This window comes from Dasypus novemcinctus, chromosome 18, assembly GCF_030445035.2.
Source record: "Dasypus novemcinctus isolate mDasNov1 chromosome 18, mDasNov1.1.hap2, whole genome shotgun sequence".
NCBI lineage: Eukaryota > Metazoa > Chordata > Mammalia > Cingulata > Dasypodidae > Dasypus > Dasypus novemcinctus.
Genome location: NC_080690.1, coordinates 43,492,495 through 43,518,400, shown reverse-complemented (window position 1 = coordinate 43,518,400; position 25,906 = coordinate 43,492,495). Strand labels below are relative to the sequence as shown.

The window sequence follows — 25,906 nt, the reverse complement described above, 5'->3', positions numbered from 1 at the left end:
TCTGCTGGAACTCAGACACAAAGAAATATAAAAGTATGTTGTTTACTTAATGTTTTAACTCTGACAATATTTAGTATTGAGTAACACATTTTTTTTTAATCAATATAGGTTGCTTTAGGCAATGGGGATTTTTTAGAGAGTACTGCAAATATACATTAAGCTTTGACTATTGTTTAAGTAAGCTATTTGTGAACATCAGATGTCCCTGATAGATTTTATTTTTTCTATTTTTTTTTTATTTTATGAAAACTGGGGACTTTAGTATAAATAAGAGGTCCTGAGGGCGGGGAGGGCCCCAAGGGGCTTCCATAATTTAGCACAGACCGTAGCCAGGGAGGGGCGGGGCCCGGGGAGGGCAGACACTCTGCCACGGGAGGGGGTGCGTTGAGAAGCTGGACTCTCGCGGGCAGGGGGCTCCCCCCCAGGAGTGACCAGTCACATGCTGGGGACAGGGATGAGGGTAACATTGATGTCTCAGAGGAGGGGTCATTGTACTTGGCAGTGGGTGGGGCCAAGGCTGCGGCCATACATTCCCAGTCCTGTCTGGCCAGTCAGGGAGACCCTCTGTCCCCCAAGTTTGTGCAGGGTGGGGGAGGGGCGCAGTACATGGTCATGGTTAGTCCTGTTAATCTGCTGCTCGGTGAACTCAGCAGGAAGGGCGCGGGCAGGTGGCGGACCTGCCCAGGGCTTCACACCACCATGCCGCTCAGGGAGTTGCTGGGTTGGGAGGAGACGCCCTGCGAGCAGAGGGGAGGGAGGGTCAGGGGCCACCTGAGACTGTCACCAGACGCCCCCAGAGGCTGCTGCTCTAGGCTCCCTGGCTGATCCTGAGCAGAGGATGGGGTAGGATGGGGTAGGGAGAGCGGGAAGCTGGGGTCTCCTCTGACTTGGGGGTCCTGAAATTCTGGAGAAAACCCTCAGGGACAGTCCTACCTCTACCACTGACTTGCCCGGTGACCTGGGCCAACCTTCCCTTCTGGGCCTCAGTCTCCTCATCTGGGAACTAGGGAGACAGAAGGGGTTCTGTCAGGGCTTGCCAGGGTCCCCACGTCCCAGTGCCCTCGACTGACACTCTAAGACTGCGACCCAGGGCTCTAGATTCCAAAACCACCCAGGAGCAGAGCTCTGGCCCTACACCTGCCAGCTGAGAACCTGCACCCAGCCCTGCACCTGGGCCCACTGCCCCCAAATTTACCAGGCCCATGGCTGCCCCAGGAGGTGGAAGCACCCGGCCCCCCAGCCATCTCAAAGGCTCTCTGCTCTAAGAGGTGACAGGTCAGGGAGGGGTGGCGGTGACAAGCCCAAGGGCACAGTGAATAGGCCTGGAGGCAGGGACCTACGGCCCAGGTCTCCAGCAAGGAGCTGGGATCCCAGGCTCAGCTTTGCCCGGGAATATGTTTAGTTTGCCCCACAGTGTTTTTTTTAAAGTTTCACCATTTAAAAACTTAACTTGCCACAGAAGTGCAGCTTCTGCTTCAGCTCACCAGCGGCTGGACCTGGCCATGACGCTCTCAGACAAGCTTTGGGTGGTGGTCCCACCGCCCCCAGCTACCCACCCCTACAGCCTAAGCCCCTCTCTGAGGACTTAAGGCCCAGGGTTCTAGAAGCCCATCCTCTAAGGCTGCAGTGGCTTTGTGCTCCGACTCTAAGCTTTCATCCCACTGTGATGATGGCGACAAGGGCCTGGGCCAAGAGTCCTGCCGGTCCGGGGGGCCACTGGGAGCGACTCACCGCCTTGCCCGGCCGGGCCCAGATGCAGATGAAACCCTCCTGGCAGGCGGTGGTGATACAGTCCTCCGGGAAAAGGAAGACGGTCAGGCGCTCCTTGGCGATCTTCTTGCACCCCAGGGGCTCAAGCAGCGGCACATTGTGGATGCGCGGGCACATCGCAGTGCCCAGTACCTTGGCCGGATCCGCCGGCTGCAAGAGGTTGGGCTGCTAGGCTTGTCCCTGCCGCCCCCACCCCCATCCCCGCTCCTGCCCCTGCTCCCCCTCGGGCTGATGTTCCCAAGGCTGTGGTAGCGCTTGTGCTCCTCTGCCCCCCCTCCCCCGCCCCTCCGCTCCTGCAGCGTGAGGGTGGCGAAGCCGCTGATGCTGAATGGGGTGCCAGGCTTGCCGCCGCCCCCCGGGTGCCCCGCCTTACTGCCACCTGCTGGGTGCGGGAGGCTGTTGGAGCGGTACAGGGAACAGGGGAGGGGACCTGTCCCTGATAGATTTTAAATCTTGCCTAAAATTGATTAATCTGTGAGAAAATGTAAATAGGCCAAATTCCACATTGTTAGATAGTAAAATTTATGTTTAGCTTTTAAAAATTGTTTTATTGTTTCTAAAGGAAAGTGTTTCTTTGAATACCATAACTTGGGATGGTATCTGCTCATGATAAATGGATCTTTATAGCCAATATTTTATAACCTAAAAAAAAAAAAAGATTGGATGAATGTAGTTTCCTTTTAAAAATATGAAATATATTACTTTAAAATCAATATTTGAATCTTCATTCTGTTTTTAAAAGCAAGTTCCCAATCGATCAGATAACTGAATGCATAAAGTACAGTAATAAAAACCATAACAGAAAATCAGGTAACTATATGAATAACGTATATGTTGTCAAAAATGTTTAAACAGACACCTATCAGATTGGAAAAAACTTGAAAAGAATGGAACACTTGAAGTTCTGGTAGATATAAGATGTTTTAGCCCTTTATAAAATGCAATTTGTTATTATTTTGTAAAAAGTATATTTGCCATTTAATTCAATAATGCTTCTGAGAATATAGACTACAGGTGGACAAAGTTTTTCTATAAATGGCCTCATATTAAATATTTCTGTATTTGCAGATTATATATAGTCTTTTCTTAACTACTTAATTTTACCAGTGTGACATCACTGAATGCAGAGTTGAGAAGAAATGTGTCTTAGTTTTCCAGAACTGCCATGGCAAATACCACACCCTGGTTGGTTTACAACAGGAGGTAATTGACTTATGGTTTAGAAAGCTAGGAGGCGAAAATGAAAATTGATGCATCAGCAAGGCCAAACTTTCCCCCCCAAATCTGTAGTATTCTGGTAATGGCTTTGCAGAATCCTCAGGGTTCTGTCTCTCCTGTCTATTCTGATTTCCTCTGTTTTTTTTCACTTCTTCCTATGTCTTTCTTTGACTTCTCTTTCTTTTCTAGCTTCTTTTTATAAGGCTTCCAGTAATATAGAGTAAGGTCCACCCTGATTCATTTTGTCCATACCTGAAAAAGATCTTAGAAGATCCTATTGACAAATAAGTTACATCCTAATTGATAATGTATTTTCAGTGGGCCACACCCACAGGAATGTAGATTAAGATCAAGAGCATGTCTTTGGTGGGGTACATGATTCACATGATGACATAAAATGTGTTATACCATGCTATTAGGTGGTATTTCCATTTTACAAATATAATAGATCTAGATAGTAATATGTAGTAAAAATTAAGGAAGTGATTAAGTTTGATTCTTTATTACTTTTGTAATATTTATTTAGGTGTAAGTTTAACTAATTTAGTTTTTAGTAATGACTGTTTCCTAACCAGCTCCCCAAATTACTGAAAATTTAACTTGTTTCTCATCAGCTGATAATAGCTTGTTCTAGTATACTCTAGCTGGTACTAGTACACTATTAGCTGCATCTGTCGCTAAAGATTTTTTTACGGTATTATGTTGGCAGAAACAGGAAACAAAGGATATGCTCATCGATTAGGGAATAGTTGACTAAGTTGTGCAATTTCTACACCATGAAATATAGAAAGAACTGCTATTTTGGAGTGATTTCTGTGTATTTTAAAGTGAGAGGATCAAGACGCAAGAGTGGATCTATATCATGATCTTGTGTATAAAACAAGCTACGTCAATTTTTTACCAAAGTTTTGTTCGATTTTGATTATATAAGCATGGAAAAAACTATGGTTACCTGAAAAAGAGAGAAGAGAGCAAGGGGTATGGTAAGAAGAGAAAAGAGTTTTGTCCATGAAAGAAGTAACATGAATAGGGAAGTGGATGTGGCTCAAGCAGTTGGGCTCCTGTCTACCATATAGGAGGTCCAGGGCTCGATGCTCAGGGCCTCCTGGTGAAGGCAAGCTGGCCTGTGAGGGAAGCTGGCCCATGCAGAGTGTTGACCTGCGTGGAATGCTGGCCTCTGTGGACTACGCACAGGAGTGCTGCCCTGCACAGGAGTGCTGGACCACGTGGAGAGCTGGAGCAGCAAGATGGAGCAACAAAAAGAGACAGAAGAGAAATAGTAAGAGACTCAGCAGACCAAGGAGCTGAGGTGACACAAGAGAATGATCGTCTCTCTCCCACTCCGGAAGGTCCCAGGATCGGTTCCTGGAGCTGCGTAATGAGAATATAAGCAGACACAGAAGAACACACAGTGAATGGACACAGAAAGCAGACAATGGAGGGATGGGGGAGAAATAAATAAATAAATAAATCTTCTTTTAAAAAACATGAATGTTATGATTCTATGTGTGGTAAATTTTATCTTTGTTTATATATATTGCTTAAAGAAATGCCTGAGAGGTATACATCAAAATGTTAATGGTGGCTGTGTTTTGGGTGGTAGAATGTCTAGTCACAATTTTTTTTAAGCTGAAAAAATATTATTACTGACACCACTGAAATGAAAGGACTATAAGTGGATACTATGAACAATAGTATGCCAATAAATTAGATAACCTATATGAAATGGAGAAATTCTTCGAAACACACAAATAGTTGTGGTAGAAAGACTAAGTCATGAAGCTCCCTACGCTAGGAAAGACTGGAGCTTCACTGGAGTCTTCCTGTTGATTCAGAATTCTTCATTGGCAATTTTTGGCTGTCAGCAATTTAAATTTGTTTTCCCAATGCCTTCTTGCCTCCTTGGTTTCTAAAGAAAAATTGGCTCGTAATCTTATTACTTTTAATCATTTCAACCTAAAATCTAAACCAAAACTGGTTATTTTGCATATTTCATATTCTTTGGGCACTCAGTACATTGTTTACTTTCTCCACATTTTCATTTTTAATTGCTTTGCAGATGTATAACTCTTGTCTAAAATGTTACCATGGGTTACTTTTCCTTCGACTTTAGATTGGTGATATAATAAGTTTGTTTTGTTTAAGCATGGTAATGAGATGATTCCTATAATATGTTATTTATATTTACTAAATCGCTGGACAACCCAATATAAAGATCATATAGATGGAGCTCATAACAGGAATTGTATGGTGATCCTGTATTCTTCAATTAATTTTTATTATAGGTAAACTCTAATTTTTAAAAGCCTTGGTAAATATGACCTCATTTTTTTAATTAGGGAAGTTATAGGTTTCTGTAAAATCACGTAGAAAATACAGAATTCCCATCTAACATCCCCCAAACTGTAATTTTCCCTATTATTAACATTTTGCATTAATGTAGTAACCTTGTTAACAACTGATGAAATATTATTATAATAATTATACTAAGAACTATAATGTATTATAGAGTCCTAAGTTTCCTTTACAACTTTTGTTCTAGTAACATATATATAACCAAAAATTTCACCTTTTAATCTTATTCAAGCATGTAATTTAGTCACAGTAATTGCATTCAGGGTTATGCTACCATTACTTACCATCCATTATTGAAATTTTTCCATCACCCAAAATAGAAACTCTATACCAATGAAGGATTAACTGTCCCCTATCCCCAACTTGGCCCTGATAAACCTGTGTTCTAGTTTCTGACTATGAATTTGCTTATTCTAATTATTTTATATCACTGAGATCGTGCAATACCTTCCTTTGCTGTCTGACTTATTCCGCTCAACATAATATCTTCCCTGTTGTCATATGTATCAGAACTTCATTCGTTTTCAGAGCTGTATAATATTTTATTGTACATATATATCACATTTTGTTTATCCATCCATCTTTTTTTTTTTTAATTTATTTTCTATTTCTTTCTCTCCCCTTCCCACCCCTGCCTCTGTTGTCTGCTCTCTGTGTCCATTCACTGTTTGTTCTTCTGTGTCCACTTGCATTCTTGTCAGTGGCACTGGGAATCTGTGTCTCTTTTGTTGTGTCATCTTGCTGAGTCAGTTCTCCATGTGTGGGGCACCACTCCTGGGCAGGCTGCACTTTTTTCGTGTGGGGCGGCTCTCCTTATGGGGAGCACTCCTTGCGTGTGGGGCTCCCCTACACGGTGGACACCCCTGCATGGCATGGCACTCCTTGCAGACATCAGCACTGTGCATGGGCCAGCTCACCACACAGGTCAGGAGGCAACCCAGGGCCCCCCATGTGGTAAGTGGACACTTATCAAATTGAACCAAATCTTCTTCTCTTTCCATCCATCTTTTGATGGACACTTGGGTTGCTTCTACCTTTTGGCCATTGTGAATAATGCTTCTATGAACATTGGTATGAAAATATCTGTTCAAATCCCTCCTTCCATTTCTTTTGGGTCTATACTTAGAAGTGATTATTGGGTCATATGGGAATTCTATATGTAACTTTCTGAGATACTGCCATTGTTTTTGCTGGCAGTTGCACCATTTTACATTGCCAACAGCAGTGAAGATGTTTCTTTGGCTGTATTATAATCTTTTGTTGCACACTGTACATTTTAATATTTTAAAGTATTAACTCTGCCATTTATTTCCTCAGCTGTCTATTCCTTAAGTGTGTTAATCCTGTTAGTGATAATATATAGAATTTCTTTGAGTGCTAGGAGCTAACAAAAGCAAACCAATACAAAAACACCTTCAACAGACTTTGCACATTGGCTCCCTGTTGTGTGCGCTTTTCTTCAGAGTTTAACCCTCCTATCAACATCAACCAGAGCTGAAAATAAACTGTGGGGTCCTCTCAGTTTTTTTGAGGCTATGTCTTGCCCCTCCCTGGGCTGTGCTGGCTCATAACTTAGGAATTCCCTATATTCCTTATGAATTAGACTGTTTTCGTCTTAGGGGTGCTCTCTTGCTTACCATTGAGCTATAATCCTCAGCCCCAGGCCACTTTAAGTTCATTGTTTTTGTTTTTTTAACTTTATTTTGTATGTTTAATAATTGAAAATATTATAAAGTTAAAAACTGAAAAGAAAACATAGTTGAATCAAAACAGATTTCTCAATTAAATGTACTAGATACCTATAAATTTTTTTTTGAATCATGCAATATGTTACACAATATATTTGGTTCATAGTAATACAATTATATAGTATTTGTCCTTTTGTGTCTGTCTTGCTTCGTTCAACATAATGTCCTCCAGGTTTATCCATGTTGTCATATGCTTTATGACTTCATTTCTAGTTACAGCTGCATAATATTCCATTGTGTGAATATTCCACAGTTTGTGCATTCATCTGTTGATGAACATCTAGGTTGTTTCCATCTTTTGGCGATCGTGAATAATGTTGCTGTGAACATTGATGTGCAGATGTCTGTTCATGTCACTGTTTTCGGTTGTTCTGGATACATACCCTGTAGTGGTATTGCAGGGTCACATAGTAACTCTATATGCAACTTCTTTAGCAACTGCCAAGCAGTCCTCCACAGTTGTTTCTTACATTGCTTTAACTGTCTGTGAACTACTTCTATCTGAAGGACAGTGTCTGGGAGCTTGAGCCTAAGAGGAGTTTCCTGGTTCAGTCTTTCAAGTTGCCAGGTGATAGACTTGAACAGGCATATTTCAGTGGGTATGTGGATAGTGATTACTCTGCTTTCTCTGGAACATTCAGCATCAGGAATGTACATGGGAGCATAGGCTGGCTCAGGACTGCTGGGGAGAGGAGCCAGTTAGGGCATCATGAGCTTCTCCTAAAGTTTTTAAAGCTGCCTTTTTAAAGCTCCGTTTCTTTGATTCAGCACTTGCTTTTAACTAGTTGCATGGTTTTGAGGAGAAAGCTATACCAGGTTTTGTTAATGGTTCAGTGATTCTGTGGGGAAACAGAATCCTGGAGTGTCTTCCTCTTGGGCAAATATACTCATTTGTTTAATTTTGTATAGTTACTTCAGGAACAATACAATAGTGACCACTAAAATATTAACATTATCTAACCTAGCTGTTCCTAATTCACTATGGGCTTTCTTTGAGATATAGGAATGTATAAGAAAATATTGATTTTATAGAGTTAGGTGATTTTTTAATGCTTTTCTGTTCTGATTTGAATATCTTCTCTTCTAGCTCTTAAGAGATATTATCTTGAGAAGTCTGATTTTCAATTTCTTTTTTCATTGCTACCTTTAGAAAACTTCACTGGTTGATAACATTTTGAAAAATTAGATGACAGTTATTTTAGTCTTTTATGGGGAGGGACAGTCGCCTTAATAGCACTTTAAAAACATTTTTTCTATTTCAAACCATGATACAATACCATTAAAACAATGTCAAAATTAATTCATTTACCATTTTATTGCACATTAATATCAGTTTTGCATATTCTATCTTCATCTGTATGCAGATGTATTATTTAATAATGGTTATAAAAGTATGTATATACTTAATGGTGCTTTTATTTTTTATATAATATAAAATAATACTCATTTGGTAGAGTTCTAAATTAAATCTAAAATGTTATTTGCACAGTTTTTCTACCCTAGTAAATTTGGCCCCTTTTGTCTTTGTATATACATGTACTCAATTTTGAAATTGTGATCATTTCTACTTGATTTTATTTTCTTTCTTTGTTGATGGGCTTCATTAGGAGTTTGTAGAGTTCTAGAATTTGGCTGTCTGTATCATTAGTTCTGCCCAGAACTAACAGAATTCAGGGACACAAAGGGCATGTGTTGGCTTTTGCTTCTTGTGCTCTCTTGTCTGTGTTAGATCTCCTGAGCCTTTACTAGGAAACCGTTCTAGTTGGTGTCATTATGAAGACTCTCTTTAGAAAATCTTCTCTTGGCTCAAGCAGGTCAGTTCCTGTTTCCTATTTTATCCAAAAATCAGTTCTTTTTCCATCAGAAAATAATGGGACTATTGCTTACATGTATATGTTCTTTCTTCATTTCCTTTGGAATGTTTTCCATCTGTCTAAACGTACAGGTATTCTCAATACCCTGGCTTTAAACTAGCATAGTGTACATAGCAATTTTGTGAATATAAATGCTTTAATTTTCTATAAATTCAGTATCTTAATGGATCTCAATATGATTTTTACCCCTTTGAAAATTGTAGGTTCACTTTTGTGCTTTGTTGTTTGACATGCATTACCTGAATCCAGAGGTGGATTAATTGTGACCCTGAGATGTTTATAATTTCTAAGTGCTTTTAAGAAGAATTAGAGACGGTGCTTAGTTTGATGGCTGAAAGTTCAGATGTCTTCCTTTTCAATCAGCTGTCAAGTGAACAATTTTCTGTATCCATTTTGTGACAAATTATCATGATTATTGGGTATTTGGTAACTTTTGAGCAGTGTGCTCTAATACCTTATAGTAATTTTCATGGCTGAGAAGTAGAGACTGTCTCTTCTTATGGTCCAGGTAATAAGGCCTTATTCACCTGGGATAAAGTGGCATCCTAAGAATTTCAGTATGAAGACTAACTGAACATTAGTGGAGTAGATGGCTTTGGAACGTGAGGTTTTTGGGTTATGATTATTTGACAATAATCAAAGGAAATGATTGAACTAGTGACTGCCATGTGGTCTTTGATTTGTCAGGACCAGTATACACATCAGTTTGTGGAACTGATTGTCAGGAATAAGGATGGGGGTTTCCTAGGATATTTAGAGCACTTCTATACTTGTTGACTGGCATTTTTTTTCTCTCTCCTGCCACTACCAAAAACATTTTACCAGTATTAAAATAGGGCAGTTTACATATGAAAATGAAAATCACATTGCTAAGTAGTGCTTCTTCATTTGCTTACAAGTTTTATTTCTGATTCTGGGTGAAAATGACCAAATTTGACATGTTTTCATTTTCTTCTAGGTTCAGTTTATGAACCTCTTAAATGCATTGATCTTTTAAGACCTGATAATGAAACTCTGTGGGATAAACTGGATCATTATTACAGAATTGGTAAGTAAAACTGAGGAAAAAAATATCTTTAAAGAGCTTTGATTAGTATTTATTCTACCCTGTTTATACACACCTATTATGTAGATATTATTTTATCACTTGGATGTTGGGATAGTTTGAGTGTTTAGGCAGCTAAATATTCCAATTGCCCATTGATACTGGGACTATAAAAGAAATCTGCAAATCATTTCTGGTTTTGTAACCTTATTAAACATTACCAGATTTCAAAACCTGAGAATGTTTCTTAGCACTTACACAAGCAAAAGTTTTATGTAAGTATTCTTTCTTCATTTACCTATATGTGCTGCCCTGATAGTTCTGAAACTTTTATATCCATTTCTAATTTGTTGAGACACAAACAGGTAATATCAGGTTACTGTTGTTAATTGCATGCTACTAGTGTTTTTGTGTGTGTGTGCCATGATAAATCTGGCAAATTTTGTTTTTCAGTGTGAGCAAACAACTTTGAGATGTGCATGTACAGTGCTCCACTTCGTCAGATCATAAATTGGAAATTATTAATTTTTTGTTAGTTTATTTCTTGTGCCATTTACTTGGCCTACAACCACAAATAATATGAAATTTGGTTTATTTGTCTCTCCCTAAGATAGGGATTTCCTTTTATTTCAACCTTATGTAAAATCTGATTTTGGGAGCAGATATGGCTCAATCTGTTGAGCACCTGCCTCCCACCTTGGTGGTCCCATGTTTGGTTCCCAGTGCCTCCTGAAAAAACAAAAACAGGCAAAACAAACAATAAAACCAACTCAGGGTAGCTGATGTGTCTCAGTGGTTGAGTGCTGGCTTCCAACATACCACATATGAGGTCCCAGGTTCAATCCCTAGCCCCTGGTACCTCAAAAAAAAAAAAAAACAACCCAAAAACCTTATTTCAGTCCAGATACTCTTATATTATGTTACCCTTTTATCTTTGTAGTTATAGAAATGTCAGTCGTTCACTTTGGACTATACAGACCAATTCTTTACTTATTGAAAATAATAATATGTACCCTAGTATTCTGAAAGAAGTGTTTACTTTTTAGTGTAAACAACAACTGTGGTGATAGGATTAGTTTAATCTGAAAAAAATAAAATAAAGAAAAAACTTAACCCTTTAATTTCTGTGAAGGACCAAATCATCTAAGATCTTTGAAAAATTATCTTAAAAAGTAGTTGGAACACAGGAATCTAGATTAGATTACTAATACACTTTAGGGGAAAATATTACCCTTCCATTTATAGTTAGAGAAGAATAAAATTGCTTTTAGGAAATATAATTTTAGTCTATTTTCCTATTTTAGGACTCATAAAACGTGTTGAAACATTAATTTCAGACTTCTTTTAAATAAAATGTTCATAAAATTCTTATCTACTTGCTGTTGTTTTCATGTCCTGTAAGAATGGGATTCAGTTTTAAAATGTTAAATATCTTCCTAACCTTTATAGTATAATAAATAAAATGAATACAGTCCTCTAAAGACTAGGCACAAATTAGTCATCAGTGAAATACAGGATTCTGTGCTGTTCTAGGATCTTCTTATAATCTATCTTCTTTCTGAATTATTGCTTATCCTTCCTAAGTTGTTGGTAATTTACTTTACTCTTAGTAGTTGAATTGGCTGTAGATTTAGCAACCATGTGGTACTCCTTGTTATACATTAAGTGCTAAGTGCTAATTATCTGAATCATCTCCTCAAAACCCGAAAGACACCTTCATGCAGGATGGTTTCCAACTTAGGTTGGAATAATTTACATGAAGTTATTTGTATATCTACAAAATTTTATCCATGTAAATAGAGCTAAGTTTAGAAGCAACAACAAAATGATCAGAAGTGGAATGAGTAAAACCAAAGACAATGAACACATTCAGCCTAAGGAAAATTGATGGCTGTACAATTCATTCTTTGTCTTTTCTTCAATTTCAGTCAAATCAACACTGTTGCTGTATCAAAGTCCAACCACAGGTCTCTTTCCCACTAAAACATGCGGTGATGATCAGAAGGCCAAGATCCAGGATAGCCTCTACTGTGCTGCTGGAGCCTGGGCTTTGGCTCTTGCATATAGGTAAACTGGTTGTGCTCTACTAATAGCTCCAAGTCTTGGTAGAATTCTTTTCACCTAAGCCAAATCAGGCAGCTATGTTTTTGATTCTGCCACTGACTCACTTTGTCACCCGTGACTGCTCACATACCCTTTTAGGCCTCTAAGCCCTTTAGTTTTCTAAGGGTTTATATGCAAGCTCTAAGATTCCTTGCAGTTCTAACATTTTATAATGTTGTTATCATAATTTTTCATTTTTAGTCTTTGGGTTTTTTAATTTTTTTTGTTTTTTATTTTATTATTATTTTTTTTTAAATTTCTCTTCCCTTCCCCGGCCCCCCCGAGTTGTCTGTTCTCTGTGTCTGTTTGCTGCGTGTTCTTCTTTGTCTGCTTCTGTTGTTGTCAGTGGCACGGGAATCTGTTTCTTTTTGTTGTGTGATCTTGTTGTGTTAGCCCTCCGTGTGTGCAGCACCATTCCTGGGCAGGCTGAACTTTCCTTTGCGCTGAGCAGCTCTCCTTACAGGGCGCACTCTTTGCACATGGGGCTCCCCTACGCGGGGACACCCCTGCATGGCACGGCACTCCTTGCACGCATCAGCACTGCATGTGGACCAGCTCTGCACGGGTCAAGGAGGCCCGGGGTTTGAACCTTGGACCTCCCATGTGGTAGACGGACGCGCTAGCCACTGGGCCAAGTTTGCTTCCTTCGGGTTTTTCAAATCTTTTTTTTTTATTAGAGAATTGTGGGTTTACCATCTCTAGGATTTAAAATCAGCCTTAGTCTTTGTCAGAATGAACTGTCCATTCTCATGGTGTTGATTCAATTTAATAGCAGAGAAAATTGATGATGGATTTTGCAGATGAAAAGCCTGGGGTCCAGAGTAATTAACAGATTTGTCCAGAGTTACAAAGCTAGTTAATGATAGAACCAAGCCATAGCTCCTGTTTTTCAGTTTCAGGGTTTTTTTCCCCCACTGTACTTCTTTGGAGTATCAGTTGTTGAAATTAGTTATAAGTCAAATAATTATGTTATTAAAAAATCCTTTTGCAATACAAAATTCCCAGTGTGAGGCTTGATAGTAAATAGCAATACATTTTAACCCATATTATTAGGATTAAGATTAGGTTTCTGAATGTTAATTTTTCTGAAGATGATACAGAATTTTTCTGAAGAGATATTCTTATTTGAAAATGCTGTTTTCCACATGAACATGATTCCCCATATTAAACACTGATTCTTTCATTTTTTAAAAGAAAATCATAGTGAGGTAATCTTGAGCATACTTCTGTGCTTATGTCACTACAACCATTTCCTTGCATATTTAATATAAATAGACCACTTCATTCAATGTAAAGCTACTATCAGTAGCACCTTAACCAATTCGTCAAAACAATAATTGGGCTATATATTTTATACCTCCTAATGTAAGACAGTGGAAACTGCAGAACATTCTCCCATGTGAACTTTTTACCGTAATATCTAAACATAATCAGACAAGGTCAGGTTGTAGCTTCTAACAAGATAACTGGTTTGGACTATTAGAACTATGAGTATCATAAAAGATTAAAAAAAAAGCCCTAATGGTGTGAGGATAGCCAGCTTTAGAAAGACTTAAAGCAGTATATGATCCTTAATTTTAGATAATGCATTTTAACATTATGAAATACAGTTTGGGGATAATTGGATAAATTTGGGTAAAGGTTATTAGATATATAGTATCAATATTAAATTTCTTGGGTGTGATAATGGTATTATAGCTATGTAAGATAATGCCCTTGTTTTTAGCAGATACTACTGAACTTGTAGGTGTGAAGGGGTCATGGTGTCTACAGATTACTTTCAAATAAGGCAGAATAAAAAAATAGAGAATGCAAGCTAATGTTAACAGTTGGTGAATCCGAGTTAAGAGTAGAAAGATTTATTCGTTGTAGCATGCTTTCAACTCTTATATAGACTTGTAATTTTTCCGTATAAAACATTGGGAGAAAATTGCTCAAATAGAAAATACTGTGGTATGGGCAGCATATGGATAGAAGTCAGATCTTGACCTTTTCTCAGAAGTCTTCTAACTTAGTCTTCTTATTTTTTTCTGCACATTATCAATGTACTAACTCTGAGGATCATTTATCTTATCTACTAAAAGAAGATTTTTTTTTTTTTTTGCATATGTGAGTATTAGGGTCATGACTTACATTTAGAGAAAAGCTAGGGTACTCATCTTAGAAACATGAAACCCTTTTTAATTTCACAATATAAGGTTAATATAAATATATAAATTTTGTTTCCATCTACATATAAATGCTGATGAAATCAGAGATTATTTTAGGAGGAATTTCTCAAAAATTAGATTAAATTTTCTCTACAGAAGTTTCTTTTTTATTGAATGCATGGTCTAAAGTTATTTTATAAAAATTGAATTTTCTAATTGTATTAGTTTTCTATCAGCCCTGTTAAAAATTCATGAAATGTCATCTCTATTTAAAGTTGTGTGTCTTGTATGTGTATGAACTAAAAGATTGAAAGTCTGTTTTGTAGTATAATTTCATGTTATTTAATTAGTGAAATATAATTAATATTTTATTATTGAAAGTGAAATTTATATAAGTACATTTTGAAATATTTTTTATTTCTCTTAAATGATATGAGTCCACTTTATAATTTGATTTTGTTTAATCTTGGAGGAGGAAAAAATGTTATATATTAAGTTGTAGTTCTCACTATCATTATGTATAATAAAATTTTTTAAATTTACATCCTTCAGCTTAAAACTGTTTCTGAACCTACTGAAATATTCAGAAACAGCTAAAAGAAAATTACCTTATTCCTTATATTAAAATATTATCATATAGGTTTGGGCATTTTTTATTTTTAATTGGATTGCTTGCTCTTTTATTGTTTAATTGCATGATGTCTTTATATAGCATGGATAGCAAACCCTTATCGGATATATGTTTTCCAAATATTTACTACAATTGAGTGGGTTGACTTTTCACCTTCTTGATAAAGTACTTTGAAGCCCAAAACTGTTTAAGTTTGAGGAGGTCCTATTTAAATTGCTTATGCTTTTGTTTTAAGGTTTAAGAACCTTCACCTACCACCAGGTCTTGAAGATGTTTCTCTGCATTTTCTTTTAGTAGTTTTATGGTTCTACCCTTTATATTTAGGTCTTTCATCCATTTTGCATTAAAATTTTTATAAGGTGTGAGGTGGGGGCTCTTTCTTTTGGACATGGATATCCAGGTCTCTCGGCTCTATTTGATCTTTGTTATTTCATTCCTTTTGCTTGTTTTGGTAATAGTTTGCAGTTCTTTCTCTAGTTCCTCCAGCTGTGTAGTTAGGTCGTTAATTTTAGCTCTTTCTTTTTTTTTAATGTAATCATTGAGGGCTGTGAATTTACCTCTTAGCAGTGTTTTCATTGCATCCAGTGGGTTCTGATATTTTGTATTCTCATTTTCATTCATCTTGAGATATTTTAAAATGTTTTTGCAATTTTTCATTGACCCAGTTATCATTTAATAGTATGTTGTTTAATGTTCCCTTTTTCTACCCGTTAATTTCCAGCTTTTTTCCATTATGATGAGAGAAAGTGCTTTGTATAATTTTGTTCTTTTGAATTTATACAGAACTGCTTTTTGACTTGTGGTCTATCCTGGAGAAAGATCTATGAGCACTTGATAAGAATGTAATACCCTGCTGTTTTGGGGTGCAATGTTCTGTGTATTTCTGTTAGGTTAATTTGCTTATCATATTATTGAAGCTTTTTGTTTCTTTATTAATCCTTTTCCCAGATGATCTATCCAGTGATGAGAGTGGTGTAGTGAAGTCTCCAACTATTATTGTAGAGGCATCTATTCTCCCTTCAGTTTGCCTCATGTACTTTGGTGCATCCTGGTCAGGTTACATTTATGATGGTTATTTTTTCCTTGAGAATTGCCCCTTTTATTATTGTATATTGATCTTCCTTGTCTTTAATAATAACTTTGCTTTTAAAGTCTGTTTCAGTCTGTGTAAATATAGCTAGTCCAGCTCTTTTTTGGTTACTAAATGAGTGGAATATCTTTACCAGCCTTTCACTTTAAGTATATTGGTATCCTTGAGTCTAAGGTGAGTATCTTGTAGATAACATATGGATGGCTTATTGTTTCTTATCCATTCCTCCAGTCTTTTAATTGGAAATTTTAATCCATTAACATTCAATGTTATTAATGTAATGGCAATTCTTTGCTCATTTTGATCTTTCAGTTGCATCTATCATAACTTGTTTTCACCAGTCTTTTACACTTTTAGTTACTTTTAATTATACGTTCTTGATTTCTAGACTCTCTACCAAGCCTCTGTCTCCTGGCTTTTCTTTTCAGGTTGTAACATTCCCTCTAGTATTTTCTGCAAAGCCAGTCTCTTGGTTAGAGACTCAATTTCTCTTTATCTGTGAATATTCAAAATTTGCCCAGTTTCACACTTTTTTTAATATTTACACACTTATTTACCATTTCTGATCTCTTCATTCTTCTTCATAGATCTAAGTTTCTATCTAGTTAATTTCCCTTCAGTCTGAAGAATGTTCTATAGCATACTTATAGTGTAGGACTGCTGATAAGAAATATCTCAGATTTTGTTTATCTGAAAATGACTCTTCTTTTTGGAGAGAGGATTTTTATTTTCCTTTTAGCACTGTAAGTATACCATTACTTTTGTCTTATGGCCTCCATTTTTTCTGTTGCACAATCAATCATTTTTCTTATCTTTGTTTCCCTAAATATTATGTATCCTTTTTTTATAGTTACTTTCAAGGTTTTTTCTTTAAGGTTTAGATTTTTAGTGTTTTTACAGTGATATACTTAGGTATGGCTATTATTATTTTTTATTTTTGCAACTTGTGTTTCACTGAAATTCTTCAATATATAGGTTTATGCATTGACCCTATTTTTTTTTGTTGTTGCCATTTTTGCCTTTTTTTAAACCCTTTTTCTTCAACTATTTTTTCTGTTTATTTTCTTCTGGGTCCTTGATTACATTTCTTTATATTGATTATATTGACCACAGGTTCATTAACTTTCTTATTAAAAGCTTTTTTCCTTTTGTTCTTCCAAATGGATAATTTTTATTAATCTGTATTCAAATACACTGTCTCTTTTTATGCCATTTCTAGTCTTTAAGCTCATCCAGTGACTTTTTCATTTTAGTTATTGTACTTTTAAGTTCTGTAGTTTCCAGTTCTCTGTTGACTTTCCCTATCTGTTTACACTTTAAGACTATATTTTCTTTTTATTCTTTGGTTATATTTTCCTTTCATCTTTTGAACATATTTACTGTAGCTGATTTAAAGTGTGTTTCCTAAATCAAATATCTGACCATTTCAAGATCGATTTCAGTGGACTTCTTGGTGGTGAGGAGCTAATGATATTTTCCTGTTTCCTTGCATATCTAATACATTAATTGTTCACTAGACCTTGAGAGTGATCATTGTAGAGACCCTGGATTTTATAATCTTTTTCTGTAGCATGTTGATTTTTACTCCAATAAGTAATTCATTTATTAGCTGGTGATCATTAACATTTGTAGGCTTAGTTTTACACTTTGTTAGGTTGGCTGTGGAAAAACCAAGGTGTTTTCCAATAGCATGTAACTTAATAGGACACAATTTGTAAGCTATCGCCTCTGTAGCTCTTGTCAAGACTTAGTTTGGGCTTTATTAGTGCATGATATTTAGATGCTGCTAAAGTTTGATCTTTCTGGCACCTTAACTGGGTACCTGAGAGTTACGGAGGTATTAAGGACATCCTTCCACTGTGGCTGAGCTGGAATTCCAGACTACGTTATTCAACCTCTGGCATCTCTTATCTCTTTATAATCCCATAGGAACTGCTCTGTGGTAAGTCTCAAGTTCTGTTCATGTATTGATCTTCCATCAAAAGAATCACAAGGACTCCCAGTGGACATCTTTCTCTTCGCATGCAACTTCCTTCTTTCCAATTTCCTGCTGTGCAGATTTACCTACTTCACCTACTCTGGGATCTAATCTCTGCCTTCATTCAATGGAAGTGCCTTGCTTTGATTGAATTCATGCTCTGTGGGAAATGTTCCCCAGGTTAAGAGCCACAGGGGCATTGTGGGGGTCACCTATGGATGAACTGCCTGTTCATCCACTGCTTCAAAGCAGTTGCCTCATTTATTTTGTCTGATGCTGATAACAGTTTCCCTTTCATTGCCAGAAAATGTAGCATTTTTATTTTGTATTATTTTTCTGTATACTTTAAATTTGTACAAGTATTTTCAGATTAAAGTGTTAATTTTGTAGGAGTAGGCTTGTAGTTATTTTTTTTCATACTTCAAATTTTCTCAAAACCTATAGATCAGAATGAAATATTCCTAAAATATTCTTAAAGAAATATTCTTAGATATTTTTAATTTACAGATCAGTGTGCATACTGTCTTCTTTATATCTAAGTTCAAACTTCAGCTATGTATTCCCCAATATTACCCCTCTCTTGGCTTATTACAACCTCCACAACTGATCTCCTATTTTCAAAATTGAATCCCTCCAGTCTATTCTGTTCATTGCATCCAGGATGAGAATTTTCTACCTAACTCACCATTCACCCAAGCCCACTACACTTTAGCTGAACAATATTTCTTTCCTTGAAACTAACAAGTAGCTTGCTGTTCCCATCATCCCTCCCCATCACGTGGCTGCTAACTTTTGTTCATCTGTCACTTGTCTGTAAAGTCTTCTACTACCATCTTTTTTTTTTTTGAAGATTTATGTTATTTATTTCTCTCCCCTTTGCCCCCCTCCTCCCGCCCCAGTTGTCTATTCTCTGTGTGGATTTGCTGTGTGTTCTTTTTTCTTTGTCCGCTTCTGTTGTTAGCGGCACGGGAATCTATTTCTTTTTGTTGAGTCATCTTGCTGCATCAGCTCTCCGTGTGTGTGGTGCCATTCTTGGGCAGGCTGCACTTTCTTTCATGTGGGGCAGCTTTCCTTACAGGACACACTCCTTACGCATGGGGCTCCCCTACGTGGGGAACACCCCTGCATGGTAGGGCACTCCTTGCCTGCATCAGTACTGCGCATGGGCCAGCTCCACACGGGTCAAGGAGGCCCAGGATTTGGACCGCGGACCTCCTATGTGGTAGATGGTTGCCCTATCCACTGGGCCAAAATAGCTTCCCTCTGCTACCTTCTTGTCAGCCCTTTCTTCTCAATCCTCCCAGACTTTATTGCCCTTGCTATTTATTTCCATAACACTTGCCCATCTTCACTGATCATAGCCCCTATCATCGTTTATTTTTACTGATTATTCTTCTCTGCTGGATTGTAATTTCCCTGATGGCAATATTACTGTACGTAGAAGACACTTGATAAATATTTGTTGAGTGAGTGAAAAAATAAATGAATGACCAGATATTTTATGCTTAGGTACTTTTATCAGCTATTAAAACTTCAAATTGTAAGTTTTTTAGGGAAAGATTCAGGTTGCATGATGGAATAGTTTCATTCATCTTCTCTGTTTGAGAAATATGTATAATGATGCTACAGTTTCTAAGGGTGTAATTTTTTTTTAATTTTTAGTAATTGCAGGGTGAGGCAAACTAACTAATAAGACAAGTCACATATAACACCACTGTTGGAACTATCAGATCAGTCATAATAGTCTGGTTGGTTGCCCATGAGTGCTTATCCTCAACTATTATTCTTTCTTGGAACTTAGACCCATTTTTGAATTCTTTTTTCATGCACATAAACTGGGCTTTTGGATTCTGGTACACATATAGAGAAATCCTTCACAACTAGCTCTGTAATCATGGGTAAGTTAATAATCTTTCCAGTTTCTTCAGGAAAAAGTGGGATTATTGTGGTGATTAAATGTGATAATATATCTGTAGGACTGAGCATAGTACCTGGCATAAAGGAAGCCTTCAGTAAATGATAGCCATTATTATTATATTATGTTGCATCATCATCAGTGTCATCATAATTACCAGATCATAACTTCACTTTCTTTGTCTTCTTTATTATTATTAATGTTATTTTCTGTGGCCTACCTAATTTTCTTATTTGATGTATTTATTTATTTATTTTTGGATGTATTTTTTTTTTTTAAGAATTTAAAATTATTTTTTTAATTTTTAAAGATGCTTTAGATTACATAAATGTTACATAAAATATAAGGGATTCCCATATGCCCCACTCCTTCCCCTCCCACACTTTCCCACTTTAACAATATCCTTTATTAGTGTGGTATGTTAACATTGAGGAACCCATACTGAAGCATTGCTACTAACCATCGTCTACAGTTTACATTATACTTTACACTCTATCCCACACAATTTTGTAAGTTAGGACAAAATGTACAATGGCCTGTATCCGTCACTGCAGTGGTATGCAGGACAAATCCAGTGTCCCAAACATGTCCCCATATTACAGCTATTCTTACCTGTTCCATTGCTCTGAACCTCTGGTGGCCACTGCCTTTACATCAATGATAAGAGTTCTTTCATTGCTAGAATAATAATATGACTACTTTAGTTCATTGTTCATTCCCCATTCTTGAGTATTTGGGGATGATGATGCCCATTCTGCTGCTAATTGAGAGGGGTCTTAGATCCCATGGGGCAGATGGATGGAGCAATCTTGTTTGCAGTTGCAGACACTCTGTTCCTTGGGATGGGCATTGTCTATCATCATCTCCTTGTTAATTATCCTGGGTGAGTCCAATGAACTGGAGAGTAGGTATTGCAAACTCTGCTGAAATTTAGGACTCAACTGGCAAGTGGACGGATCAAAGATTTAAGTCTCTGGGACATAGAATTATCCAGTATAGTGCTAATTATATGTTCAAACAAAAAGAGCCATGTGTAGAGAACCTATAAAAACAAATCTAACTCTCTTATACTGGGGAGCATAAGTTCCAAAGTAAGGCCCACTAACAGGGTGAAAAATAGCAACTTTTGGACATGAGTTTTGCTTTCAAAAGATTACGGCATTTCCTTTTGGGGTGATATAAGAATTCTGTATCTAAATAGCAGTAATGATTGTACAGTATTACAAATGTACTTAGTCACTGAATTGTACACTTTATAATCGTTAAAATAGACTATGTTATATGAATGGTAGCACAATAATAACATTTTGGATCATAATATCTTTAGATATAAGTGTTGTTGGGGATAGAGTTGGGGTGGGGAGGGAATCTAGACCTGGGGGAAATATCAAAGGTTTTCTTTTCTTTCTTTTTTTTTTTTTTTTCAGATTTGATTATTATTTATTATTATTTTTTTAAATTACATTATGAAACATATGAGGTCCCATTCAACCCCACCGCCCCCGCCCCCCACTCCCCCCACAGCAACACTCTCTCCATCATCATGACACATCGATTGCACCTGGTAAGTTCATCTCTGAGCATCACTGCACCCCATAGTCAATGGTCCACATCATAGCCCAGACTCTCTCACGTTCCATCCAGTGGGCCCTGGGGGGATCTACAATGTCCCGTAATTGTCCGTGAAGCACTATCCAGGACAACTCCACGTCCCGAAAATGCCTCCCCATCTCATCTCTTCCTCCCGTTCCCCACACCCAGCAGCCACCATGGCTACCGTTCCCACACCCATTCCACATTTTCTCTGTGGACATTGGATTGGTTGTGTCCATTGCACATCTATGTCAAGTGAGGGCTTAGATTCCACATGGGTACTGGATGCACTCCTCCCGCTTCCAGTTGTAGACACTCTAGGCTCCATGTTGTGGTGGTTGACCTTCTTCAACTCCATGTTAGCTGAGTGGAGTAAGTCCAATAAATCAAAGTGTAGGAGCTGAAGTCTGTTGAGGCTCTGGGCCTGGGTGTCATATTATCAGTCCAGAGATTCAAATCCCCTACATATATCTTAAACCCAGCACCAACTACAATTCCAATAAAGTAGCATGCAAGTCTTGTGAAAAGAGATCCCCTCTGAGTCCAATTCCATCACGCAGAAACACCAGCTCCAAAGAAGGGCCATCTGTCATGGCAGTGAACCCCTTCTGCCATGACCATAGAACCCGTGGGTCTCTTTATCCCTCAAAAGAACCAATACCTGGGGTTGTATCTACCTTATCTGTCTCTTAGACTCTGTTCAGTTGTACATAGGGGTATTCCTTCTGACAACCTCCAGACTCTTTTTTAGAGACTCACAGCCTTATAATCTCATTTCTCCTTTCCATTTCCCCCTTACATTAGGTCAAACCGCTTCCCGAAGTCATGTTATTATATGTAGACAGGTATATTCTGCTGTTCCACATTGAATCTTTAATTCAAGGTATTTTCTAGTTGCTTCTTCAGCTGGTATGTGGTAGTGATCCCTCGGTGCCAGGGAGGCTCATCCCCGGGTGTCGTGTCCCACGCTGGGGGGAATGCATCGCATCTATACGCTGAGTTTGGCTGTGAGAGTGGCCACATTTGAGTAACATGCAGGCTGTCAGGAGGAAACCCCCAGGCACAATGCTACTCTAGGCCTTGTTCTTATTGCAGGTGTATAGGCTCAAAAGTGTAACCATTAGTATCACGAGCCCACTGTTGGGCCCTCCTTCCTTCCTGGTTCTTGCCGTTGCACCTGGAGGATTGCCGCTGCTCTCCCAGGGCCCACAACAGTGACCCCCCGGCCAGGAGCCCAGTACCCCCCCAGCTGTTGTTTTTGTTTCCACTATGAGTATATATAGACATTACCATATACCCTGGGCAAATGCCCTGTATAACTCCCTGTCAACCATATATATCCTGTCAATAAAATCCCATATCAGTATTCCTCCGCTGCCATTGTTGAACCACTCTGTGATCCAAAACTTCCCGTAAAGTGAATCCCAACATAATGTCAGCTTCAGAAGAGTCTTAGATCACCGAAATTCATATATACAATATACAGTATTTCCCCAGATCCACCATAAAACCTTTTCCCTTCCACAGCAATAATCTCTTAACTTATTCATATCATATTTCCTGAAACTGATGTACAGATTCCGAAACTATAGTTTTCAAACAAGGTGACATTTGTGCTTACTATGGGGTCCATACTTTAGGCTGTACAGTTTTCTAAATTTTTTAGTTATCCTATGTTTTGTCTTATGGTTTTCATTATTAGTCTGTCATCCCCTATATGTTTTTGGTGTAATATTAGCTGTTTTATATTCATCCTCGTGTACTCTCACATAACTCCTCTTTTGCCCCCTTATTTACCTTTGTTCCATCCATTCCACATCCATTTTCCCCTCCCCTTAGGGCCCACAATGCCTGCCAATCTAATGCCCTGAGCCGTCCTTTCTCACGAGAGATATAGTTCTCTCTATTCAACGGCATTAGTCTTCCCCAGGATATGGGTCCACCCCACCCAATGGTAGAACCCACCTTGGCAAATTGAGCCTTCACCTATTCCCTCCGGGGTCCGTCACGCATCAGACCATACCCCCTGAGCGTCCTAACCAGGTAACCCTCCTACTTATACTTTGATACGTTTTACTCAACATTTAGTTCTCAACGAACTTCTGACACTCTCCCATATTCGTATGTTGCCCCTCCCTCCCACCTATTTCTTGGACAATATTACCTCTCTTCCCATCCCCAGCCCCCCTCAAACCCAGAAAACCCCACCCGAAGGTAACCCCTTGCCCCCATTTTGTCCCTTCTTTGTGCTCATACTTACCGCCAGCTCATCACAGATTCCACCCCTGCAGACATTAACTCACATCCTTCCTCCACCCCCCGATTTCCTGTAAGCCACTTTTCCAGACTCTAGCTCTCTGAGGCAGTTAACTTATTTCATATCATTGAGGTCATATAGTATTTGTCCTTCAATGCCTGGGTTGCTTCACTCAACATAAGATTCTCAAGGTTCATCCATGTTATCATGTGCGATTGTAGTGTATTGGTTCTTACAGCTGAGTAGTATTCCATTGTGTGTATATACCACATTTTATTGATCCACTCATCTGTTGATGGACATTTGGATTGATTCCAACTTTTGGCAATAGTGAACAATGCTGCTATGAACATTGGTGTACATATATCGGTTTGTGTCCTTGTTTTCAGATCTGACGGGTATATACCCAGCAGTGGTATTGCTGGGTCATATGGCAAATCTATGGTTCGTTTTTTGAGAAACCGCCAAACTGTCCTCCAGAATGGTTGGATCCTTCTGCATTCCCACCAGCAATGGATGAGTGTTCCCCTTTCTTCACATCCTCTCCAGCATTTGTATTCTACTGTTTTTTTCATGGCTGCCAATCTTATGGGAGTAAGATGGTATCTCATTGTAGTTTTGATTTGCATTTCCCTGATAGCTAGAGATTTGGAGCATTTTTTCATGTGCTTTTTAGCCATTTGTATTTCTTCTTTGGAGAAGTGTCTGTTTAAATCTTTTTCCCATTTTTTAAATGGGTTGTTTATCTTTTTGTTTTCAAGATATATGAGTTCTTTATATATGCAAGTTATAAGTTTCTTATCAGATATATGGTTGCCAAATATTTTCTCCCATTGTGTGGGTTCCCTTTTTACTTTCTTGACAAACTCCTTTGAGGTGCAGAAGGCTTTAATTTTGAGGTAGTCCCATTTATCTCTTTGTTCTTTTGCTGCTCGTGCTTTTGGTGTGATATTCATGAAGCCATTTCCTATTACAAGGTCCTGTAGATGTTTCCCTACACTGCTTTCTAAGGTCTTTATGGTCTTGGCTCTTATATTTAGGTCTTTGATCCATCTAGAGTTGATCTTTGTATAAGGTGTGAGATGGTAATCCTCTTTCATTCTTCTACATATGGCTATCCAGTTCTCCAGGCACCATTTGTTGAATAGGCCATTCTCTCCCAGTTGAGAGGGTTTGGTGGCTTTATCGAATATTATATGGCTATATACATGAGGTTCTATATCTGAACTTTCAATTCGATTCCATTGGTCTGTGTGTCTCTCCTTATGCCAGTCCCATGCTGTTTTCACTACTGTAGCTTTGTAGTATGTTTTGATGTCAGGAAGTGTGATTCCTCCTATTTCGTTTTTCTTTTTCAATATGTCTTTGGCTATTCGGGGCCTCTTTCTATTCCAAATAAATTTCATAGTTAGTTTTTCTAGTTCCTTAAAGAAGGCTGTGTTGATTTTTATTGGGATTGCATTGAATGTGTAGATCAGTTTTGGTAGGATAGACATCTTAATAATATTCAGTCTTCCTATCCATGAACAGGGAATATTCTTCCATTTATTTAGGTCGTCTTTGATTTCCTTGAACAATCTTGTATAGTTCTCGATGTATAAGTTTTTTACCTCTTTAGTTAAATTTATTCCTAAGTATTTGATTTTTTTATTTACTATTGTGAATGGTATTTGTTTCTTGATTTCCTCCTGATCTTGCTCATTATTGGTGTACAGAAATGCTACTGATTTTTGCGCATTGATCTTATAACCTGCGACTTTGCTAAACTCATTTATGAGTTCTAGGAGCTCTGTTGTAGATATCTCAGGGTTTTCTATATATAGGATCATGTCATCTGCAAATAATGAAATTTTGACTTCTTCCCTTCCAATTTGAATGCCTTTTATATCTGGTTCTTGTCTCAGTGCTCGAGCAAGTACTTCCAAGACAATGTTAAATAGGAGCGGAGACAATGGGCATCCTTGTCTTGTTCCTGAGTTTAGAGGGAAGGATTTCAGGATCTCGCCATTGTAAACAATGTTGGCTTTCAGTTTTTCATATATACTCTTTATCATGTTCAAAAAGTTTCCTTGTATTCCGATCTTTTGAAGTGTTTTTATCAGGAAGGGGTGCTGTATTTTGTCAAATGCCTTTTCTGCATCTTTAGATATAATCATGTGGTTTTTTTCTCTCAATCTGT

The 25,906-nt window shown here is 38.0% G+C and overlaps 1 protein-coding gene across 16 annotated transcripts in view; it reads left to right on the top strand.

Moving 5' to 3' along the window:
• PHKB (phosphorylase kinase regulatory subunit beta) overlaps positions 1-25,906 on the top strand; it is a 258,670-nt gene that overhangs the window by 20,551 nt on the left and 212,213 nt on the right. For all 16 annotated transcript variants that reach the window (XM_004457055.5, XM_058280056.2, XM_071209177.1 and 13 more), the window contains 2 exons: positions 9,924-10,013; positions 11,939-12,077. In XM_004457055.5, coding sequence (XP_004457112.1) covers positions 9,924-10,013; positions 11,939-12,077 — 229 coding nt within the window. The remainder of the gene's footprint in view (positions 1-9,923; positions 10,014-11,938; positions 12,078-25,906) is intronic.